This window comes from Rattus norvegicus, chromosome 9 (genome assembly GCF_021556685.1).
Source record: "Rattus norvegicus strain SHRSP/BbbUtx chromosome 9, alternate assembly SHRSP_T2T, whole genome shotgun sequence".
Taxonomy (NCBI): Eukaryota; Metazoa; Chordata; class Mammalia; order Rodentia; family Muridae; genus Rattus; species Rattus norvegicus.
Window position 1 is genome coordinate 25,429,952 of NC_141542.1, and position 24,435 is coordinate 25,454,386.

Sequence of the window (24,435 nt, forward strand, 5' to 3'; positions counted from 1 at the left end):
TTTGGTTCCTTGTGCTCTTTCTAGAGAATGACTTTAAGAAGTCAGGGAGGTCAGGTGGTCAGTGTGGTCAGGCAGTCATGAGCAGATGGTTAAGCGATGTGCTGGGGCCCCATAGGCCAGTGAGCCCAGCTGAAGAGTGCAGTCTAGGCAGTGAGCCTGAGTGAAGAGCAGAGGCTAGCCAGTGAGACAGGCTGAAGAACAGAGGCTAGCCAGTGAGCCTGACTGAAGAGCAGAGGGTAGCCAGTTAGCCAGGCTGAAGAGAAGAGGCTAGCCAGTAAGCCTGACTGAAGAGCAGAGGCTAACCAGTGAGCCAGGCTGAAGAGCAGAGGCTAGCCAGTGAGCCTGACTGAAGAGTAGAGGCTAGCCTGTGAGCCTGACTGAAGAGCAGAGGCTAGCCAGTGAGCCAGGCTGAAGAGCAGAGGCTAGCCAGTGAGCCTGACTGAAGAGTAGAGGCTAGCCTGTGAGCCTGACTGAAGAGCAGAGGCTAGCCAGTGAGCCAGGCTGAAGAGCAGAGGCTAGCCAGTGAGCCTGACTGAAGAGCAGAGGCTAGCCACTGAGCCTGACTGAAGAGCAGAGGCTAGCCAATGAGCCTGACTGAAGAGCAGAGGCTAGCCACTGAGCATGACTGAAGAGCAGAGGCTAGCCACTGAGCCATGCTGAAGGCTGATGAGCAGTGATTTTAACCTTTATTTCTAAGTTCTTCAGTTTTCCTAAAAGTTTCTACAAAAGTTTGCCTCCATACAGTTTGGTTTACAAGGTTCTCCGTGCTCCCTTCTTCTTATCTCCATTCCTCTTGCTCTTATGACCCAATAATTTTCTTACTCTCAATGCCTTACTCTCAACGCTATGCCTTTACCTCTAAGTTCTTCTTGAGTTCTGTTCCCTTCTATTCTCTTCAGTTCTGTTCTGTCTGAAAAGCTTTCTCTCTCTTTGTCCTCAGCATTTGTATATCTTTCTGAACACAGCATCACATGGTGAAAAGTTCACCACAAGTTTGCACAGGAATTAAAATCATAAGTTGGATAATCAGTTTACGACAGAGAATGTTTACATGCATATCCATGAAGAGTAATCATCAGGATAAACCTCATCTGTCACTAGCTCTGCACGTTCATGGAGAGTTAAAAGCTGTAATTTTTATGAGAAAAGAATAAGTGAAATTACCTATAGGCAAATCCAGTCAATTATTTATGTTCAGTCCTTGTACCTATAGTAAATCATTAGTTCTCTTTATGAACTTTGGTTAATTGGTTTATACCCTCTTAGGATGGGCTCTAATTTGTAGATGCCTGCTTGGTTTGGCAGAAGCAATTCACTCGTGACACTTTAAGAATGGCAGAGTTCTCAATGCAATTTTGATTACCAGAGAAAACATAATAGCAGTCCCATTATAAAGGAGCTTAAAATTACTAATCTAATTTTAGGAATTCTTATAGAACCATCATTAGGAAATAAGAAATCATCTATTTGTCTGTACATCATCATGCCAAGACAATACATCTTCGTTGCTCTGTGGTGATGTGCTGAAAAGAGTGGGGTAAAGAGCATGACAAATACAGAGGCAGATGCTTGCAGCCAACCATTTAGCTGAGATCAGGGTCCCCAATGGAGAAGTACGAGAAAGGATTGAGGGAGCTGAAGGGGTTTACAGCCACATAAGAACAACACTAAAAATACCCAGAGCTCACAGGGCTGAAACCACCATCCAAAGTGTACACATGGACAGACCCATGGCTACAGCGGCATATGTAGAAGAGGATGACCTTCTTGGGCACAAATGGGAGGAGAAGCCCTTGGTCTTGTCAAGGCTTGATGCCCCACTGTAGGGGAAACCAGAACAAGGAGGCAGGTAGGCCTTGGTGTTTGGGTGGGTGTGGTAACACCCTCAGAGTAGAAGGGGGAGGGGGTTTTATAAGGGGTTTTGTGGAAACCAGGAAAAGGGATAACATTTGAAATGTAACAAAGGCCCTCTCTGGGGATGGACAGTGGCTAAGGTGCTCTGAGCCCACACCCCCTTTGATCTGAGCCTGCTGCCTCCCTTTGTACACAACTGTGATGCAAGGTGTCAGCCTGGGACTCCCCATGGGCTGCTGCTGGCACTGGTCTTGGCGTTCAGGGCCAAGAGCATGATGAGCAAGGAGCACATGGTTTGTCATGATTCAGAGCAGGGCCAGTGGCCACCAGAGAACAAGCACAGCTTCCTGTACGATCATGAGGTCTTCCTGGGCAAGGAGGACTCCAAGACCTTTGATAGCTAAGCCTGGACGAGAGCAGGAGAGGCTGGGGAAAATTGTTGATCCAATTGACAGTGATGGAGGCAGCCTTGTTACTACTGAAGACCTGAAAGTTTGGATCAAACAGGTACAGAAAAGATACAGCAACCATAATGTGGCTAAACTCTGGAAGGATTATGATAGGGACATAGAGGAAAAAATCTCCTGGGAGGAATACAAGCAGGCTACCTCTAGCTACTACCTGGGAAACCTTGCTGATTTCCAAGATAGCTCTGATCATCACAACTTTAAAAAGATGCCTCCACGAGATGAGAGGAGGTTTAAGGCCTTGATGGTGACCTGACAGCTACTCAGGACGGGTTCATTGCTTTTCTGCACTAAGAGGATTTAGAACATATGAAGGAGATTGTAGTTCTGGAAATCCTGGAGAATATCGACAATAACGGGGATTGTTTTGTGGACCAGGATGAGTACATTGTGGACATCTTTTTCCCATGAGGACAATTGCCCTAAGACATACTGGGTTTTGTCTAGGGAGCAGTTCAATGGTTTCCCAGATCTGAACAAGGATGGGAAGCTGGATTAAGATGAGATTCACCACTGGACCCTCAGGACTATGACCATGCACAGGGTGAGGACCGGCATCTGGTGTATGAGTCAGACAAATACAAGCATGAGATGCTGTCCAAGGAGGAGATTCTAGACAACTGGACCATGTTTGTGGGAAGCCAAGCCACCAATGATGAGGAAGATCTTACCAAAAATCATGATGAACTTTGAAAGACACTCATCCTCATGTGGCCAACGGTCACAGGCTTCCTGCGGATGTTCTGGGTTATTGCTATATTTGTCAAGTATATAGCAGTTGTGTCCCCAATGAGAAACCTTTCTAAAGCTCAAAAAATCGTACATTGCACCACAAACCATAATAGTAGGCGATTTAAACACCCCACTTTCATCAATGGACAGATCAGGGAAACAGAAATTAAACAGAGACATAGAAAGACTAACAGAAGTTATGAACCAAGTGGATTTAACATATATTTATAGAACACTCCACCCTAAAACCAAAGGATATACTTTCTTCTCAGCATCCCATGGTACCTTCTCCAAAATTGAGCATATAATCAGTCACAAAACAGGCCTCAACAGATACAGGAAGATAGAAATAATCCCATGCATCCTATCAAAAAACCACGGACTAAGGCTGCTGATCAATAACAACAAATAGGACAGAAAGTCCACATATATATGGAAGTTGAAGGCAATGACAACTTGGTCATTGGAGACATAAGAAAGAAATTAAAGACTTCTTAGAATTTAACGAAAATGAAGATACAACATACCCAAACTTATGGGACACAATAAAAGCAGTGCTAAGAGGAAAACTCACAGCTCTGAGTGCCTGCAAAAAGAAACAGGAGAGAGCATATGTTTGCAGCTTGACAGCACACCTAAAAGCTCTAGAAGAATATTAAATAAACCCTAGAGGAGTAGAAGGCAGGAAATAATCAAACTCAGGGCTGAAATCAAACAAGAAGAAACAAAACCGAGTATCAAAAGAATCAGCAAACCCAGGAGCTGATTCTTTGAGAAAATCAACAAGATAAATAAACACATAGCCATACTAACCAGAGGTCACAGAGAGAGTATCCAAAGTAATAAAATCAGAAATAAAAGGGAGACATAACTACAAAATCTGAAGAAATTAAAAAGATCATCAGATCCTACTACAAAAACATATTCAACAAAACTAGAAAATGTGGAGGAAATGGACAATTTTCTATACAGATACCAGGTACCACAGTTAAATCAGGAACAAATAAACCATCTAAACAACGACATAACTCCTAAAGAAATAGAAACTGTTATTATACATCTCCAATCCAAAAAGAGCCCAGGACCAGATGGATTTAGTGCAGAATTCTATCAGACCTTCATAGAAGAATTCATACCAATACTGCCCAAACTATTCTGCAAAATAGAAACAGACAGAGCACTACCAAATTCCTTCTATGAAGCCACAATTACTCTTATACCTAAACCACACAAAGATACAACAAAGATAGAGTAATTCAGACCTATTTAATTTATGAATATTGATGCAAAAATGCTCAATAAAATTCTTGCAAACTGAATCCAAGTACACATCCAAACAATCATCCATCATGATCAAGTAGGCCTCATGGCAAGGATGCAGGGATGGTTTAATATACAGAAATCCATCAACGAAATTCACCATATAAACAAACTCAAAGGAAAAAAAAACCCACATGACCATTTTATTAGATGCTGAGAAATCATTTGGTAAAATTCAATACCCTTTCATTAATAAAGTCCTGGAAAGATCAGGAATTGAAGGCCTGAATCTAAATATAGGATAATGCAGAATACATCAAACCAGTAGCTAACATCATACTAAACTGAGAAAATTGAAGGAATCCCACTAAAATCAGGGACTAGACAAGGCTGCCCACTCTCTCCCTACTTTTTCAATGTGGTACTTAAAGTTCTAGCCATAGCAACCAAACAATGAAAGTAGGTTAAAGGGATGAAAATTAGAAGGGATGAAGTCAAAACACTAATATTTGAAGATGATATTATAGTATATTTAAGCAACACCAAAATTCCATCAGAGAACTACTTAACCTGATCAACAATTTCAGCAAACTGTCCAAGTATAAAATTAACTCAAACAATTCAGTAGCCTTTCTCTACTTAAAGGGTAAACAGGCTGAGAAAGAAATTAAGGAAATGACACCCTTCACAATAGTCCCAAATAATATAATATAACTTGCTGTTACTTGAACCAAGCAAGTAAAAAATTTGTATAACAAGAACTTTGACAAATTCTGTATGACAAAGAATGTTGACAAGAACTGTATGACAAATCTCTGAAGAAATTGAAGAAGATCTCAGAAGACGGAAAGATCTCCCATGCTCATAGATTGGCAGGATGAATATGGTAAAAAATGGCCATTTTGCCAAACACAATCTACAGATTCAATGCCATCACCACCAATATTCCTACTCAATTCTTTATAAAGGTAGAAAGTGCAATTTGCCGTCATTTGGTAAAACATAAAACCCAGGATAGCAAAAACTTTACTCAACAATAAAAGAACTTCTGGGGGAATCACCATCTCTGACCTCAAGCAGTATTACAGAGCAATAGTTTGTATGGTATTGGCATACAGACAGGCCGATCAGTGGAACATAATTGAAGACACAGAAATGAACCCACACACCTATGGTCATTTGATCTTTGACAAAGGAGTTAAAGCATCCAATGGAAGAAACATAGCATTTTTAACAAATGGTGCTGGTTCAACAGGAGGTCAGCATGTACAAGAATGCAAGTTGACCCATTCTTATTACCCTGTACAAAGCTTAAGTCCAAGTGGATCAAGGGCCTCCACATCAAACCAGATACACTAAAATTAATAGAAAAAAGTAGGGAAGAATCTGGAAGACATGAGCACTAAGGAAAATTTCCTGAACAAAATACCAATGGCTTATGCTTTAAGATCAAGAATCGACAAATGGGACCTCATAAAACTGAAAAGCTTCTGTAAGGCAAAGGAGAGTGTCATTAGAACAAAAAGGCAACCAAGAGATTGGGAAAGAATCTTTACCAATCCTGCATCTGATGGAGGGCTAATATCCAAAGTATACACAAAACATAAGAAGTTAGAGTACGGAGAGCCAAACACCCCTGTTAATAAATGGGGTTCGGAGCTAAAGAAAACATTCTCAGCTGAGGAAGATCGAACAGCTGAAAAGGACCTAAAGAAATGCCCAACATCCTGAGTCATCAGGGAAATTCAAATCAAAACAACCCTAAGAATCCACCTCACACCAGTCAGGATGGCTAAGATCAAAAACTCAGGTGAGAACAGATGCTGGCGAGGATGTGGAGATGAGGAACACTCCTCCATTGTTGCTGGGATTGCAAACTGGTACAAGCACTCTGGAAATCAGTCTGAAGGTTCCTCAGAAAATTGGGTATTGCACTACCTGAGCTCACAGCTATACCTGTCCTGGGCATGTACCCAAAAGATGCTCCAACATATAACAGCATACATGCTGCACTAAGTTTATAACAGCCTTATTCATAATACCCAGAAACTGGAATGAACCCAGATGCCCTTCAACAGAGGAATGGATTCGAAAAATGTGGTACATCTACACAATGGAGTACCACTCAGCTATCAAAAACAATGCTACGTTCAATTCATAGGCAAATGGAAAGAACTAGAAAATATCATCCACAGTAAGGTAATCCAATCACAGAAAAACACACTTGGTATGCTGTTGGGAGCGATGGCCTTGAAGCCCTCCATTATTGATGTTATTATTATGGTTAGCATTAAGTATGACTGGGTTCATGGAAAATCCCCAGCCACCTCAGAAGACTAATACAAATGTTGTGGTCAAGATGAATAATCATATGATAACGTGTGACATTAAGATACCTAATGTCATGACCTGTAACCTTTCTGAAAAACCAACATCCTGCTGACTAATAGATATGACAAACCTGTGACTTTTCTGACAACTTGTCAACATCAGCCAATTCCCTGACCACATGAATATTGTGTCCTTGGCGTGGGTAAATGTTTCTTACTTCTCTCCTCTCTGTTACCCATTTTATGGTACAAATTCAGCCTTGGGGAAAAATAAAATTGTCACCTTGATCAGACTCTTGTCTTGGAGTCCTTCACATCTCTTGTCCCTCATTCTCTTCCAGGTACTCAGCACCCCTCATTAACAGTATGCACTCATTGATAAGTGGATATTGACCAAAACCTCGAATTACCCAAGATGCAATCTACAGATCTCAGGAAACTCCAGAAGAAGGATGACCAAAGTACAGATGCTCCCACTCCTTCTTAAAATAGGGGAACAAAAATATCCATAGGAGGGGATATGGAGGCCAAATCTAAAGCAGAGACTGAAGGAACAGCCATTCAGAGTCTGCCCCACATGTGGCCCATATATATACAGTCACCAAAACTAGGCAAGATTGATGAAGCTAAAAAGTGCTTACTGAAAGGGACCGGATATACATCTCCCCTGAGAGACACATCCAGGGAATGTCAAATAAAGAGGTCAGTGCTGGCAGTAAACTACTGAACTGAGAACAGGACGCCCTTTATGGGAATTAGAGGAAGGATTCAAAGAGCCGAAGGGCTTGCAACCTCATAAGAACAGCAATGCCAACCAAATAAAGCACTAGCAAAAGACTATACATGGACTGACCCAGGGGTCCAACTGCATATGTAGGAGAGAATAGCCTTGTTGGGGCACCTGCGGAAGGGGAAGCCCTTGTTCTTAACAAGGTGGGACTGTCAGTGCAGGGGAATGTCCAGGAAGTGGTTTCTAAGTGGCGTGGATTGGGGGACCATAGATATGGGGGAGGGCACGGCAGGGTGGCTCCTGAACCAAAAGCTGGGAAAGGGAATAATGTTTGAATGAAAAATATATATCTATTAAAAAACTAAAACTTTAAAAATGATAATAATACTAAGAAATAATCAAAAAAAGAAAATGTGAATAAAAAGAAATTTTAGGATTTGGAAAAAGATGAATGCCAGGTATTTGAAAAACTGTATGACCATGTAAACACTTTAATATACTTGAGAAAATTTTTACACGTTAATGAACCGCATCTTTTTTTTTAAATAGTGAATGGAAATACAGCTAGGTATCCAGATGTAGTGGAATTCATTATTTGTTGAGTCCTGAACCTTTGAGTCTGCTTCTAACTCAGCTTATGCCAAGGAAACTAGGCCAGGGTGATATCTAAGCCATTGACCAAACTATCTGACTAACAATCACAGGTGAAATTCCACCTTGTAAATGGCATGAGAGGAATAAAAGATACCTTTAAGGATTTAGAAAAAAATGAAATGTACCCAAAAAATCCAATAAAAAGGTTTAAAATAAAGATAACTTAGGAAATACAAAATACTGGGGTTCCACTCCACAATCATGATGTGTTTCTTCTGTGATAGCTTACAGGTTAATTTACTTCTCTATAACTGTTTTCTTATTTGAAAGTAAGTAATGGCAACATCTGTGGAGTGGATATTGAGAACAAAAGCCTTGCCAAACTTGAATAATCGATCCTTCCCGAGCACATGCTTAACATTCTAAGTACAGGGAAATTTCCTGAGGGGATGAAAAAACAAAATCCAAACATAAAACAGGAACAACAACGATGTAAAAACATTCTGCACGCTGGGTATGAAGGCATGTTACAACTTTAATCAGGTTTGTAGGTATTTCTAATAAACACACAAAGAAACAAAAATCCCATCTCAGTCCTAGCAGTTGCATCCAACAAAGAGAGAGCTGTGAGGTAGTGCCTGCTGCTTCTTTCCCCAGATACCCCTGGGCCTCAGGCCTGCATCCAGTGAGCTGGACCAAGAGCAGCCAGGTTGAAATTCCTGATGCAATGGCAGGATTCTGCAGGAACATTTCCCTTTGACAACAAGGAACCTGTGTGGAGGAGACCTCTTGGTGAGTCCTCAAGGACTCTGCATTTCCTATTCTACAGGGAGAAGCCCTTCCAGGTCTTTGGCAAAGCCAGCCAGTTGTTTGGGGAAGTCTCTGGTCCTGTGGCAGAGGGCGAGGAATGGCAGAAAGAATGGCAGCTCCACTGAGAGCAAAGGCTACCCCTTCTAGGCCTATGACCTCCTAATTAATTTATCTTTTCACCTGATGCCTATTCACATTTTCTTACTATCATACAACTGTGATCTTGATGAGCAGCTGGTCTCTTCTTTTCTTAATCAGTTCTTTGTTGTCACAGACCTTTTTAACTTACTCCAGCCCATGAGACTTATTCATACATTCTGTATGCAGTAGGACCCTTGGTGGGCCTGTCATCTCAAAAACAGAAGCTTCGGTAATCCAAAAGATTGGACTCCAGTTTACCTCAGGCCAGGAAAGTAGTCAGCCATCATTAGTAAAAGAACAAGGGAAAAATTGCATAGGAAAAACAAGTGGCTTAATCAGAAGAAAAGATCCTCAACTTCTAAGGCCTGCACATCTGCACCCCTCTCTTCTGAGCTTTGTATAGTGATGTTGTATAACTCCAGATGGTAGTAAAAGGCAGAGCTCTTCCCAGAAAGGTCAGACATGATTTTCACTCTTACATCTCTGAGGTGGGCTGGCATTATAGCACACATTCATGTTGAATTATTATAACACCTATGATAAGAAGACAGAATCCATATATCACAATGCCAAATGGACAACCTCCTGAACTTATGGACCCATTAAAATTGAGGTTCAACCTGAACTCAGACCATTCCACTCCCTTCCCGTCCTCCTGATTCTTATGTTTGCTAGAAGGAAATGATCATGGTGCAGCCCCCAATATTCTCATGCCTAGACTTGGCTATTCAGGAAGAATGATATTGGAGAAGTGATGGCTATGTAGTTACAATTTAGTAACACAAGGTCCAGGTTGACATTTGCTCACTGATGTCCAATTTAATTGTCTTGTTATATTTGAGAAAGGGAGGATGTCCTACATAATATATAAAAGAAAGAGAAATTTATTATTTTATATATGCCCTGTAGTTGATCCCTATGTTCCCAAGGAAAAGGAGTTTTTATTGCAAAAAAAAAATAGGATTATAGACCATTGATTTTGTGAAATACATGGATATGTAAATGGAAACAATGTTGGCTGTCAAGGACTGCACAGTAAGCAAATATTTCCAGGTTTTATACACTCAGAGGTATAGAATATATTGGCCTCCAGAAAAAGGGAAATGCTTAGGAATGGAAATGTGTGTCACATGCATTGTCTCAAGTAGTTGATTTACTTTTAAGAAAAATCTCCCTCTTCCTTGTTCCCTAGAGATTTGGGTGCTAAGAAAAATCTGTTCTCCAATTCAGGGTTGTAAGCAACCCTCCCCATCAAAAGCATTGTTGACTTCTAATGAAGCAGAGAGACATATCTTGATTTGAAATAGAGGTTGCCAAATGGTATTCCCAGTGACACATGGGAGACTGGAGGAAAGGGTCCCCACATAAAATCATCAGTGTGGTGAGAGCTGGTTAGTAGGTAGGCCATAGAACTTTCCAGTGACATCACCAGTAAGCCGTTCACTGGACACTCTATTGTATCTAAGAGATCCCTAGAATCTTCTGTGATGTCACCAGTGTTGTGGTGACACCATCTGCCTTTGGGATATTACTTCAGTTCCCTTTGGGTTCACAAGCAGGCATGTTTCGCCAGCTGCTCAGGCTATTTCGGAAGGAAAGTGTTGATCAAGGAGAGATCACACCAGGTCAGAGAGAAGCTGACCCCCTCTCTAGTGAAACAGGAAGGAGGAAATCATTCTGGGGAAGGCTTGGTGAGTCGTGGGCAGAGTTGGGGAACATCCTCAAGGAGGTAGGTTTGAGATGTGCCTTCTAAGACTAGGCCTTACAAGCAGGAGCCTTGGGATTTTTCAAAGGCAAACCAAGAGTCAGGAGTTCCTGATCTTTAATTTGAGAGAAAGCCATAAAGTTTTAAGCCTTCAGTGTCTTTTCTTGAAGCTTTTTAACTGTGAGTGTCAACGAATAGCAGGAGGAGGCACTGTGAGATTAACAATGTGACCATCCATGGTTGGGAGTTGAAGCACTTCATCCTCTAGATTACTGTAGGTTACATAAGTGTCTGATGGCGAGAACAAGGAAGGATGCACCCCTAGTCATGAATTGAGTTCTCAGACACTTTGGGCTGGACCACACTTGGTTAGAGCTTGATGGTGCTAAGCATTATGAAGTCATTATGAACTCCAGGATTATCTGCACCACATCTGATGTGAGATAACATTGTCGCAGATGTTTATGTCTCAGTCATATTATAACTTTCAGTGCCGGGGGTTGTGTAATAGTGAGTGTGGCACGTGTATGGCATTAGAGGTTGGGAAGAGGGACATAGCTTAAGAATCAACTTTAAGAAAGCTTTTCTGCTCTTTCAGGGATTCACCCAGTCTCTACCATTTCCCCTTCCTCAACCTCCTTTTCAGATTCAGAATGATCTTTTCTGCCCATGGGCCATCAAATATGCAAATTCACTTGGGTTTATCTGTCTACAGGTTTTGGTAGGAAGGCATCATCCCAAAATGTCATCAGTAAGCAAGAGGAGTGTCTAAAGGAACTGGAGGAACTCAAATTTGAAATCCAGAAGTGTCAATTCGAGAGGGATGAACTTTATCAAATCCTGGATCTTTATATCTATGATGATTGGGACCACAGGTAGTCATTATGGCCAGTAACCTGTTCACTGTCTTGTGCTCTCTCTCTGCTACCTCAAGATTTAGTCATAGCACAAGAGAGTTTCACCTCTCATCCTGGATTTTAAGGAGATTTGGCAGGCATTTGCTTGTGAGATAAGCTAGGTGCTGTGTGTTTAGGGTCAACCTCTTTTGTACTTGACCCTGAGCCTCTTGGATTAGCGTTGGTTCTGTCATCAGCTGGAAGGACCTGGTCACACTTGCTGCAACTGTGTGTGTGAATGAAATGCCTGCACGTCATCACTCTTTCCTCTGAATTTGTTCATTATACACTGATTCTATGGCACCTCCATGCATGTAGTTGGCATTCTAAATGTGTTTGGATATGGGTTGGTATGTATGTATGTGGAAGTATATGTGGTGTTTACTCAGGATCAGGACGTCTGGGACCTTTGATGGGGTCTGAGGATTTGTTTGATCAACACTTTGCAGGTCATGATAGTGATGAGTACGTGGAGGCCCACACTGATCAACAGAGCACTTTGCTCCTTCTGTATACCTTGGTGGCACACTGGACTCTCCTGAGGGGAGGAGGTGCTATAAATCTTCTTCCCTGTCAAACTTAGTTATGCCCTCTGGGAATTCATGTAACGATAGAAACCAAGGATTGAGTATACCTGCTTTCAAAACAAGAGAAATGTCATCACAGCTTTCTCTTGGGCCCAAAGCTGTGGCACAGACTGGAGGAATCTTCTTCCTGAACTAGTCAATTCCATCATGCTCGCCTTGCCAGCTCTTGAAGGTCAGGTCCCTCCAACTGGTACCGTGGCTCTGTTGTCCTGTGCCCAGGATAATAAACTTAACCAGTACAAATACTTTGAAGGAGCAAGTATGTGGTACATAGTGAGTTTAAGTAATAGAGAGAACAGTCTGATTTTACCTAATTTGTTTCACCTGCTTTGGTCTTTAGTTTTTTATTTTTTTAACTATCCAGGGATTGTTTATTGTGACCTAGAAATGGTCACTGTGGTCTTGACAGTTGTTATTACCAAACAGGCAGCTCTCAGGCTCTGCCCCCTCCTATATAGTGAGTCTTTGCAGAACCATATCTCTCAGGATTCCAAGGAGTCCTTATTTCAAAACAAATGTTTGCTTATTTACATAGAAATATTTTCTGTGGATTGAGTCTCACTGTTGGGTTTTGGTCTGGGTTTTGACTTTGCCATTTTCTTCCCTTCCACCATTCCTTGAATTTGAAATTTTTTATTATACATTTTTATTTACATTTCACCTAATTCTGAAATCGTGAGTTCAAAACATTATTTGTTCCTTTGGCCATGACCTAACCCAGGCTGCACGTCGAATTGCCAGTCCTTCAATCCGAACATGAGATGAGAATGATGGCTATGCAAATGATGACCAACTCAATAAGTGATGCCATGGAGAGGTACAAGGAGCTCATACAAGTGAACAGTTCCTACCGGTGAGTCGCTGACAGAGATGAGAACCCAGCACTAGGCAGGGAATGCTTCTGTCCTGTATGACTTTAACAAAAGTCAGGGCTCTGGTTCTGTAGTGTCTGACTCTTAACAAGAAGCCTGCCTCCTGGCAAGAGTCTTGGATTTGTAGCTCTTGGACTCAGTTGTCCTACATGTGAAGGGTGTCGAAGACCCTCCAATTGTTATTTTCCCCATTAAAGATCCTCTAGATAGAAAAGGTTTGCACCATGATGGGAATATCAATCAATTCTGAATCTCTAGGACTCTGACAGGAGATTTAAAGATCTGTGATCCATGAGAAACACATGGAAAGATTGTACAGCTATTGGGTCATCAACTACCCCTCAGAGGGGCTTTCCCCACAACGTGAAGATGGTTTCACCATACCATGGACATACGAGCTCCCTTATGGACCATCTCTTCTTCCTTGATTTATATAAACCGTCTTAGTGTCAGGATTTTCAGAAGTACTTTGATTCATGTGGAATGTGGATTCTGGATTTGACCTCCTCTAATTGGTGCTAACTTTATAGTGTGGCTCTATTCTGGGGATTTCTGAGGATGAGGACCCTTGAAGGGATGATTGTACTTGCAGGAGTGACAGGCAAATAGAAGCTGGCTGGGATTTACCATTTTTTGTTTGTGGTTCAGCATCAGGCACTCCCAGCTCCTGCGTGAACAAGCTCAATTGAAGAACAATATACAGATTTTGCTGAATGAGAAGAGAGAACTGCTGGTGGAGCAGACTGAACTGCCAGCATCCTCTGTGGAGACAAAGAGGTTTTGTGAAGAGGCCGGAATGAACATCTGTGACCCCAGAGCCAAGCAACAGCAGGTAGGGTTAGGGCTCAGGGTCAGGTTGTCCTCAGGTCTTACCATAACCTAGACAAACCAATGTAACTGTCTATTGACTGATCCATGTCCTGACCTAGGTCTCATCCAAGTGTTCATTCATATGATGGTTTACAAGGCTTTCTGTGGAGATAGCCCCTTTTAAAGAAACTGCATGTTTGGAAAGCAAATGCTCCTGCTCTTCGAGAATCTGCAGTTCATTAAGGGTGATAGGTTGATCACACAGCACAGCACTACATGCCATTATGTATGGAGGGTGCTATGTGTGAGTCCCTTTTAGACTAGAACAGGGCTTTGAGGGATGAAGCAAAAGCCTGGAGCTCATTTTCTTTTCAGGGATGGTGTGAGACTCAGGAAGTAAGTAGTTTTCAAGGAGGAGAGCCTGGTGGAAATGCCAAAGAAATGGTTCTCATTGTCATTTGTGGTGGCTTTTGTTCTTCCTCCCCTCATGTCCCTGTATATGAAGATGGTGTCTTCATGCTTCATAGATCTTGGGTAACTACAGAGCCTATGTATCAGCATGTCAGTCCTGTCTTATTTGAGTGCTCCTGGAGAGTTCATAACTGGGCCTTACAACCTGAAGCTGGTTAGAAGAGCAAGGATGTGGAAAAGGTTTCTCAAAGTCTGAGGGTTGGCATGAGAGACTTGAGACTTCAAGAACAAAGTTATCTGTATGTACCCCCAATTCTCACCAAGAAAGGTGCATTGCTGTGCTGACCTGCATCTTAGGGAGCATGCGGGGAGGCCAGTTCATGACATGCAGTTTTGTCCAGTCATTATCTAACTTAGTCCTTTAAGCCTAGGTCTCTCAACAAACATGATGCTTCCTGTTTTGTGCTGGTCAGAAGTCTTTGCATCATTCGTCCAGTTCCAAGGGGAGCCCCCTCTCTTATTTGTCTCAACACATTCTTAAACCATTCAGCTATTTTAAAAATAAGGATTAGATTTCTTCACTTTACCTGAACAGAGTTATCCCCCGGGGAAGATTCTGGATTGTCTTATTGGCTTCACCATGATATTGCATGGAATCCTAGAGTGCAACCCTCTGCTGACATTGCTTTGCTGACTATATCATGGGCACTGCATTCTTTCAGGATAGATTCCCTCTCAATATTGTACACAGTGCTGCATTTCAGAAAATTCACTGTATGTTATTTATTTAGCCTTTTTCTGACTGACACTGAGGTTGTTTTAATAACACAGGAACTCTAATGTGATGAAATGTTCCTGGTAACTGACCGTGAGTTACTGTCTTCTCTGATGCTTCCAAAGTCTTCTATGAAGGAAACAGGGTAGTTTTAGTGAGGGGCCTATGATGAGTCAGCATAGAGCTCGATGGAGTCTTTTCCTAGAAATCTCTCTCTTGGGGATTTGATGTTGTGTTGTTTAGGCTATCTGTGCAGAACATGTAACTTACTTGTCGGACCAGCAAGTATCTGCATAGAAAGGTTTCCTGAAGTGGAAATGAGTACAGGCCAGGGCAGCACATCTTGCTTGAGTCTAAGAGACTTGTACACAGCATTGTTCCCACTAATTCCTCACTCAACAGGAAATGTGCTGCATAAGAGCAAAGTTTTCATTTCTGCATGCGAGTGTGTATCTGTGTGTCTGTGTTTGTGTGTGTGTGTGTGTGTGGTGTGTGTGTGGGTATGTGTGTGTGTGTGTGTGTGTGTGTGTGTGTTTGCAGTAGTGAACGTATGTTTCCCTCTATTTCCAAGTTTCATGAGAAAAGTAATCTAAGCGTTCACTTTACATCCATGAAACATGAAATAGAGCGGCCCAGTCATTTGGCATCTCCATCTAGCTCTGTACAGCAAAAGGACTCTTAAATTACTAATTTATTCTATTTCCAAATATTTCAGAACAGAATTATCTTGTGAAGTCTGTGGGAGGAGCGGAAATATGTTCAAGTGAGTCCTGTTTCACAGGGGTAACAAATGGTGCAGGCCTAGAGTTGCAGGTCCCTTTTTGTTATGGTGTAGAAACAGGACACTACAATCCTTTAGAAATGCAACCCCCAAAAAGAGGACACAAAAACACCTGTAAAGTTAGATTTTCAAGTGTTTAGGGGCAAAACTACTGATCTGCATTGAAATCCTTTGGAGCACATCAAAGGAATGGAGTACTGGGAGGTAAGGGCAAGGCTTCTCTATAAAATCCATGAGTTTATGTTGCTTCTCTGTTCTTTGTGAATTGTGAAAGCCCACTGGAAGGTTATGTCACTCACTGTGTCTTCTCCAACGTTGCTTTCCACATTGCCTGCTACCATTTCTTTCGAGCTACCTTGGCACACTACAACTTCCCCTAGGAGTTTGGCTTGGATTTTATTCATTGAGAATTTGAGTTGCTTGGAATTGTATCGTCATCCAGAAAAAGTCCCATAGCTATGCTGTGGTGCAAGAACAGGGCAGTTTCAGGAACCCCTTTAGGTGCACAGTTAATCCAAAGCGCTCCTCTATGTTATCTGTGTAGCATTCTGCAAGTGCTGTCGATCAACATCATTTTCTCTCAGTTAATTTCAGCCTCAATGGGTTAGGAGAAATGATGAGCTTCAAATGGGTCTGACAGTGTAAGAACAGGTAGCCCTATGAGAAGCCATGTTCAGAAAGTGGAACAGAAGTTTTAGTTAACCCAGTGATTCCACAACAAGGAGTAGGTATTGCCATTGCAACTAGGGAGCATCAATGTTGTAGTGGTCCCAGAGTAACCTTGAAGGAGAATCTATCCAGACGTCCATCAGCCAAGGAGTAAAAGTGTACCATACGATGGAGCCCTTCCATAGATTCTGATTCAGTGTGAGATAATCCATGCAAGCTTTTACTTACTTATTCAAATTATCTGTGGAACAATCACATCACGGGGAGAAAATTTGTTGATTTGGATCCTGGTTATGGAGATTTCCTATGATTCTAGCTTTGGGCATGAAGTCACTCAGGCTATGGTAAAGACAGCTCCGATTAGAAGAAGTTGCACACTTTGGGGAAAGTCTGAAAGAGTGAACAAGAACAAGAGTCTAGTCCACCACCAATATATGATCCTTTGCTGAGCAACAAGACAGCTCTACACAGCCTTTGGGACTTGCTAAGCCAGATTGTTAATGGGGAAAGAACCCTGAGTCTATGACGGTTTATGGGAGGACAGCACATCACTGACTGAGCTGTCTATAGGCTCTGGCCACTATGTACATATCCCACTCAACATTTGTTTTTATGCCTCCAGCGAATCCTGGGGAATCTTTACATTAAGCATTAATGTTCAGGTAGGAACACAGGCTGGAAGAAGCCATTTGAATATCCTTCCCTATATAAATACCCTTTTTGGGTGGATGACCACCCCACCTGGATTTCAGCTTCAGGCAGCTAAGGAGCTACTCAGAGTATTGTTCTGGTACAGTTCATGTGAATTTTGCCCATGAAACAATATATATGATCCTCTGTATTTCTTGCTATGTTCTACTCCTTTCTTCCTATGATCTCTCAGGAAAGATCTGAGGACATTTTCTCTTATGTCCTCTCACAAATTGCCTTACACTAGCCATAGACTTACAGGGGGGCTATTCTGTTTCTACATCACAAGCACCTTTAATGTCCGTGTGTACGCTGGGAAGATTTGCATGGAGCACATACTCAGTTATTACAGGATCTATGCAATTCCCATGGATTTGAGGTGAGATGGCTTCTCTGTGTATTTGCAGATACAGTGGTTACAAATGGAAACTAGACGGGTTCCTTCAGTGCTAACATAATCAGAAATTTTACCTCAATTCTGGGCATGTTCTCCAGAAGGAATCCACATGGTATTCTAGGTTGCTCATACCTCTCTTGAACTCAGATTCAGACCCAGCTACAATGTTATTATTCAATGTCATATACCTGGACCAGTGGGGAAAAATGCTCATTTTTCTCTTAATCCCAGCACAGTGCATAGTCCACAGTTCAAATTCTAGCAGTGTTAAAAGCTGAGATATAAATCCAAGCGTAGGTACTCTATGTCACTTGGGGATGCAGGGACTGACCTCAGCTGACGGGTCATGCTGGATTGTCCAACTGAATAGAGCTGATGTAAGAGGGAGAGCTGAATTGACAACCACTCAATAAATCTTTATTCCCTTACTCTGCTAGGTCTGAAATTCTCCAGCAGAAACTCGAACATGACACGGACCAGGACAAGATCTCCCTTGGAGAGAAGAGCTACAGGAGGAGAACTAAGTGTGCACAGCAAATACACCACTATTGTATCTCATCTGTAGTGTCCATAGCAATTGTGGACTGCATTTTCCTCCTTTAGTTTAACTTCTTTGGATTGAATAGGCCGTACTTTCACCTCAGCCTCTCCAACAAGTGTGCACTTTTTGAGGGACTCAGAGAAGTGCTGATGCACATCAATCAAGAGCTGCTGGTCATCCAGAAAGACTGTGCACGTGTAAATTTGTACTTGTCCTTATGGTTCATCCAGAAGAGTTTCGTGGAGATCAGTTCACAATATTGGAAAGACTTTGTGACAAAGTCTGTAATATCATTTATACTCAGTATTGGTAGGCTTTTTCCTTAATACCCCCACTCCAACAAAACAGACCTACTTCCACTCCTCTCGAAAAGATTGTTACCATCACTAACTGCTTGTCTACTATGTCTCCAAGGCAAGCCACAGGCTATAAGTCTATTCTGCAAAAGGAGCAGCAAAAGAATGCTTAGCGCAATTCTTCTATTTAAAGTTTGGTTAATTTTTAATTGTTTTGGTTATTTGGTTTTCCTTCTATTCATTTGAAGATTTGTTATTTATCTGTTGTTGTTGTTTTGTTCATTTGCTTTTCTATTTTGATAAGGATATAGACTGTATATATTGACTACCTGCATCTTGTTACTATCAAGTAAATTGGATGTATTCTGGTCAATAAAGGAGTAATCTCAAACTCTTCACTCTTAAGAACCTTCTTTATTGATCATTAGTGTCAACATCTGAAGTCCCACAGCTATCAGTGATGGATGGATCTCTGAATTCTCATGGGGACTGGGCATCAAATCACTTCCCAGTCAGACTGAGATTCACAGGCATTTATACAGTCACTGTGCACTGTGTTTCCAACTCTGAATTTCACCTTCATCATGCATAAATTACCCACTGTGTATGCTTGCTGTCAAATATATAGTTACCTCTAAATTATACTCTGTCGATGAGAGTTTTGACCAAATTAATAGGATAAACATTAATTTTTCTGTAACACCTCCCAGGACATATAAACATGGTATAAGGGAGTTTAAAGCCATCGGGAATCCTGAACCCAAATCCCGGGGCAGAAAATGCTGAACACCCAGGAATGCAGATAATCCTGAGACCACAGGAAAGAAAGCCACTGCTGACCAGCTCTGCCCACATCTCTGGTCCAATATTAATCTGCATGGTGCCTCTGGAAACAGGAATAGAAGAGCAGTCAGTGGCAGGAACCTACTTGGTCCAGCCTGGACCCAGAAACTACCTGGGCCCTGAGCATATTTGAAGAAAACCATAGGCATACAATTCTCTGTTTCCTGACTGTGGCTTATTTTGATTCAAAGCTCAAAGTACCATTTTGTTGTTGTTGATTTTTAGTTGGATATTTTTCATTTCGAATTCAAATGTTATTCCTTCCTTGTTTTCCAGAAATAAGTCTGAATACCATCGCCATCCACCTCTGCTATAAAAGTATTCCCTTCACCAGCCATCCACTTTCCCAGCCTAGGCAGGACCAAGGGCTGTTCATTCCATTTGTGCCCAAGAAGACCATCCTCTGATACACATGCAGATGAGGCCATGGCACAGTCCCTGTATAGTGATTGGGTAGTGGTTTAGTCTCTGGGATCTCTGCTTGGCAGGCATGGTTGTCCTTATGGGGTTGCAAGTCCCTTCAGCTCTTTCAATCTTTCTGTAATTCCTCCAACTGAGGTCCGGTTCTCAGTTCAATGGTTTGCTGCTAGCATTTGCCAGTGTATTTGACATGATCTGGCTGTGCCTCTCAGGAGACATCTATATCCAGTTCCTATCAGCCTGCACTTCTTAGCTTCATCCACCTTATCTAGTTTGAGGCTGTATATGTATAGGCCACATGTGGGGTAGACTCTGAATGGACATTCCTCTAGGCTCTGTTTTAAACTTTGCATCCCTATCCCTTCAATAGGGATTCTTCTTCTCCTTTAAAGGAAGGAGTGAAGAATCAGCATTTTGGTCATAGTTCCTGAATTTCATTTGGTCTGTGAATCTTGGAGAATTTGAGCATTTGGGCTAATATCCACTTATCAATGAGTGCATACCATGTGTGTATTTCTGTCCTTGGGTTAACTCACTCACGAGGATATGTTTTAGTTCGTTCCCTTTGTCTATGAATTTCATGAAGTCATTGTTTTTGAAATATCTGTAGTAGTCCATTTTGTAGATGTACCACACTTTCTGTTTCCATTCCTCTGTTGAAGGGCATCTGGGATCTTTTCATTTTCTGACTATTATAAATAAGGCTGCTATGAACATGGTGGAGCATGTGCCTGTTGTATGTTGGAGCATCTTTTGGGTATATGTGCAAGAGAGGTATAGCTGGGTCCTCAGCAAGTGCAATGTCTAATTTTCTGAGGAACCTCCAGACTGATATCCAGAATGGTTGTACCAGTCTGCAATCTCACCAATAATGGAGGAGTGTTCCTCTTTTTCACATCCGCAAAAGCATCTTCTGTCACCTGAGTGTTTTATCTTAGCCGTTCAGACTGGTGTGAGGTGGAATCTCAGGGTTGTTTGATTTGCATTTCCCACATAACTAAAGATGTTGAACATTTCTTTTGGTGCTTCTCAGCCACTCCATATTCCTTAGCTATGAATTCTTTGTTTAGCTCTGATCTGCAATTTTTAATAGGGTTATTAGTCTCCCTGCAGTCCAACTTCATGAGTTCTTTGTATATTTTGGATATTAGCCCTCTATCAGTTGTAGGATTAGTAAAGGTCTTTTCCCAGTCTGTTGGTTGCTGTTTTGTCCTAACCACAGTGTCCTTTGTCTTACAGAAGCTTTGTAGCTTTAAGAGGTCACATTTGTCTATTCTTGATCTTAGAGCATAAGCCATTCGTGTTTTGTTTAGGAAATTTTTTCCAGTGTCCATGTGTTCAAGATTCTTCCCCGCTTTTGCTTCTATTAGTTTGAGTGATCTGGTTTGATGTAGAGGTCCTTGATCCACCTGGACTTAAGCTTTACACAGGGCAATAAGTAGGGGATGATTTGTACTCCTCCATATGCTGACCTCCATTTGAACCAGCACCCTTTGCTAAAAATGCTATCCTTTTTCCACTGGATGCTTTTGTCTCCTTTGTCAAAAATCAAGGGACCATAGGTGTGCTGGTTCATTTCTGGGTCTGCAGTTCTATTCCACTGGTCTATCTTCCTGTCTCTATACCAATACCATACAGTTTTATCACTAATGCTCTGTAAACTGGTTGAGTTCAGGGATGGTGATTCCCAGGGAAGTCCTTTTATTGTTGAGGATAGTTTTAGCTATCCTGCGTTACTTGTTATTCCAAATGAATTTGCAAATTGTTCTATCTAACCCTATGAAGAATTGGAATTGAATTTTGATGGAGATTGCATTGCAACTGTAGGTCACTTTTGGAAAATGGCCATTTTTACTATCTTCATACTGCCAACCCACGAGAATGGGAGATCTTTCCATTTTCTGAGATCTTCTTCAATTTCTTTCTTTATATCATGCAGTTCTTGTCACACAGATCTTTCACTTGTTTGATAAAAGTCACACTGAGGTATTTTTATATGATTTGGGACTGTTATGAAAGGTGTCATTTCCCTAATTTCTTTCTCAGCTTGTTTATCTTTTGTGTAGAGGAAGGCTACTGATTTGTTTGAATTAATTTTATATGCAACCACTTTGCTGAAGTTGTTTATCAGGCTTAGGAGTTCTCTGTTGTAACTTTTGGGGTGTCCCATGTATACTACCCTATCCTCTGCAACAGTGATATTTTGGCTTCTTCCTTTCCAATCTGTATCCTTTTGACCTCTCTTTGTTGTCTGAGTTCTGGCTAATGCTGGGGACAACATACAATGGAGACATCTCAGTAGCCCGCAGTAGCTTTTTGTAAAAACTGGTTGTTTCCATTTCTCCAAACCTTAGCCCTGGACAAGGGCTGTATAGATTTTATTTGTGTGTGACTGCCTATCAGTTGGCCTTGGTGTGCCCAATTATTGTATTATATCTGACTTTCCTACTTCTTTCTCCTCCTGCTCTGGTGAATTCTGTGAAACTAGATGTTCCTTGATGTTATGATTCTTAGACAATTGGAAATTGATGCATAGGGGCACAGCACAGCACAGCCCTAGTGGCCCAGGTGGATACTGTGTATTCTCATCTTGGAAAAAATGTAATAACTGTAGAATTGTAGTTCCAGATTAGGGTTTTACTTGCAAAGACAGCTTGAAGAAAATAAGAGAAAATGAATTAGAGCCAACATTAGGACCCTAAGAAAGGAAAAAGTTATTGAAGTTAGGAAGTAAGTTTTACATAATATCATAGACTAGTTAAGGAAGTATAGAATATATAAAATAATATACTAGTAAATTAAGTCTAACTACTGGAACCCTTATGAGAGTCATTGTGTGCAAGGAACAGAACGCTAGTGGAATTAGTGTGCTAAGGGTTACCTTGATTCTTTCTGGCCACTGCCTGGCAGTTTTGCCTATGTCATTTATCATTAGAGTGTCACAGGAAAATGCAATTAGCTGATCTCGGAGCTTTGGACTCTGAAGTATAAAAGTAAAGAATTAAAGTTTAAATAATGATAAGTTTACAATTATTATTTGGTCTCTGAAGTATATAAGTAAAGAGTTAAAGTTTAAATAATGATAAGTTTACAATTATTATTATTATATTGGCCACTGGCCTGGGTATAGGGCAAGCCTTAAACTTTGGAGAACAGTTGTAATTCTTAGTTCTTGGTGAGATGTAGTCATTCTTTGCATTTGATTTGGCAATGATTACACAATGTCTTTTTTCTACCTGTTTTTGGATTATTAATAAAGGACTGGGGCAAGAGAAAGGCTACGGAACATGTGAAGAGTAAATGAGAGAGAACATGAGCTAGTGAATGAGACAGTAAATGACAGAGCAAATGTAAGAACAAATGTGAGAGCGAATGAGAGAGCATGAGAAGAGCATGTGAAGAGTGAGTGGAGAGAGAATGTGAAGAGTGAATGAGGGAGCTAATGAGAGAGCGAGTCTGAGTACAAATGTGAGAGCCAGGGAGAGAGCATGAGGAGAGCATGTGAGAATGAGTGAGGAGAGAATGTGAGGTGTGTATGAAGATTGTGTGTGTGAGTGACAGGAGAGTGCATGTGGTGTGTGTGAGATATGTGTGAGGTGTGTATGAAGAGTGTGTGTGTGTGCGTGAAAGGATAATGAAAAGACGTGTGCATGATTGTGGGAGTTTGAGAAAAGAAAACTGCAATAAAAAAAGGCAGAGTGCACAAAAGAATGCAGAGTGTGTGCAGCCTCAAGCTGAGAGAGAGAGAGAGAGAGAGAGAGAGAGAGAGAGAGAGAGAGAGAGAGAGAATAACTTTAAGCCTTGAAGTTGCCTGTCAGTTTGTACCCAAAGAGTCGTTTGTGGATATGTATTATGTGCCTTCCAGATAACCCTGCTTCCAGGTGAGAACTCTGATCCTGTGAGAGGCCAGGAAAGTCTGACAGAATGGCTGCTCCCCTGAGGGCAAAGGATAAAACTTTTAGGTCTATGACCTCCTAATTTATCTTTTCACCTGAAGACTTATTATTCAAATTTTCTTACTGGGATAAAACTATGATCCTGGTGAGCGTTTCGTCTCTTGGATGCTCAATCAGTTCTTTGTTGTCACAGACTGTTTGAGCTTACTCCAGTCACTGGGACTTATTCACATCTTCAATTTTCCTGAACTTTTCAGATTTCTAACATTTGTGGCAAACTGCATGGCAAAAGCAATGAATGTTGAGCACTTCCCTGGGGTCCAGTGCATATGGAGCTATGGGTGTATGGATATGGTAAATCCCTAGGAGTTACTCTAAGAAAGTAGGACTGTGCTCTTAAGACCCCTGCCTGACCTCACTTCACTTTGCCAGCTTTGTGGGCTTCTACACTGCTTGTCTGAGAAGAACTGAAAACTAATGAAATAGATGTGTAGCCTCCCATTACCTTTGTCATTGTTAGGATATTAGTAGGAAAGGTTTGATTGAAATATTCTCTCAAAAATATTAACAAAACTACTGCCTCTTGTGTACAATCTGGATGAAGTACCAAGTTCACAGACAGTTCTTCACAAACTTCTCAAAGCCAGCAAACTGGAGCATGAAGAAAGCCAAGTCCAAGGCATTCAAAACCAGCATCCTCAACAATGCCACCAGGAAAGGCTTTGGTAAAAGACGGGAGGTACTGAGACAGTTGGCCCTCATACACTCAGAGAAGACTGTGCCAGGAGAATTGGGGAAGGATTGTGGGAGTAATTAATATCAGTAGTCAGTGAGCAGAACGTAAAGTGAAAAAGAAAAATATATAAATAGAAATAAAGTAAAGTTCTTTAACAAAATGGGACACAATGTAATGCTGAACTAACTCTAC

At 41.4% G+C, this 24,435-nt stretch overlaps 2 protein-coding genes and 1 pseudogene across 2 annotated transcripts in view; all 3 read left to right on the forward strand.

The window, feature by feature from the left end:
- The first annotated feature begins 2,211 nt into the window (after nt 1-2,211).
- LOC148003596 (reticulocalbin-1 pseudogene) lies at nt 2,212-3,014 on the forward strand (annotated as a pseudogene).
- A 7,424-nt stretch (nt 3,015-10,438) lies between these two features.
- LOC148003597 (disks large homolog 5-like) lies at nt 10,439-18,739 on the forward strand. Its single transcript, XM_087568895.1, has 5 exons — nt 10,439-10,609; nt 11,339-11,498; nt 12,828-12,959; nt 13,627-13,810; nt 17,949-18,739. The coding sequence occupies exons 1-5, from the start codon at nt 10,480-10,482 to the stop codon at nt 17,952-17,954; spliced, it is 612 nt and encodes a 203-aa protein (XP_087425021.1). The 5' UTR covers nt 10,439-10,479; the 3' UTR covers nt 17,955-18,739.
- Nucleotides 18,740-23,764: 5,025 nt separating this feature from the next.
- The window catches only part of LOC134480541 (uncharacterized), a 176,920-nt gene continuing 176,249 nt past the window's right edge, over nt 23,765-24,435 (forward strand). The window contains exon 1 of the mRNA XM_087568931.1: nt 23,765-23,861. Coding sequence (XP_087425057.1) covers nt 23,837-23,861 — 25 coding nt within the window. The 5' untranslated portion in view covers nt 23,765-23,836. The remainder of the gene's footprint in view (nt 23,862-24,435) is intronic.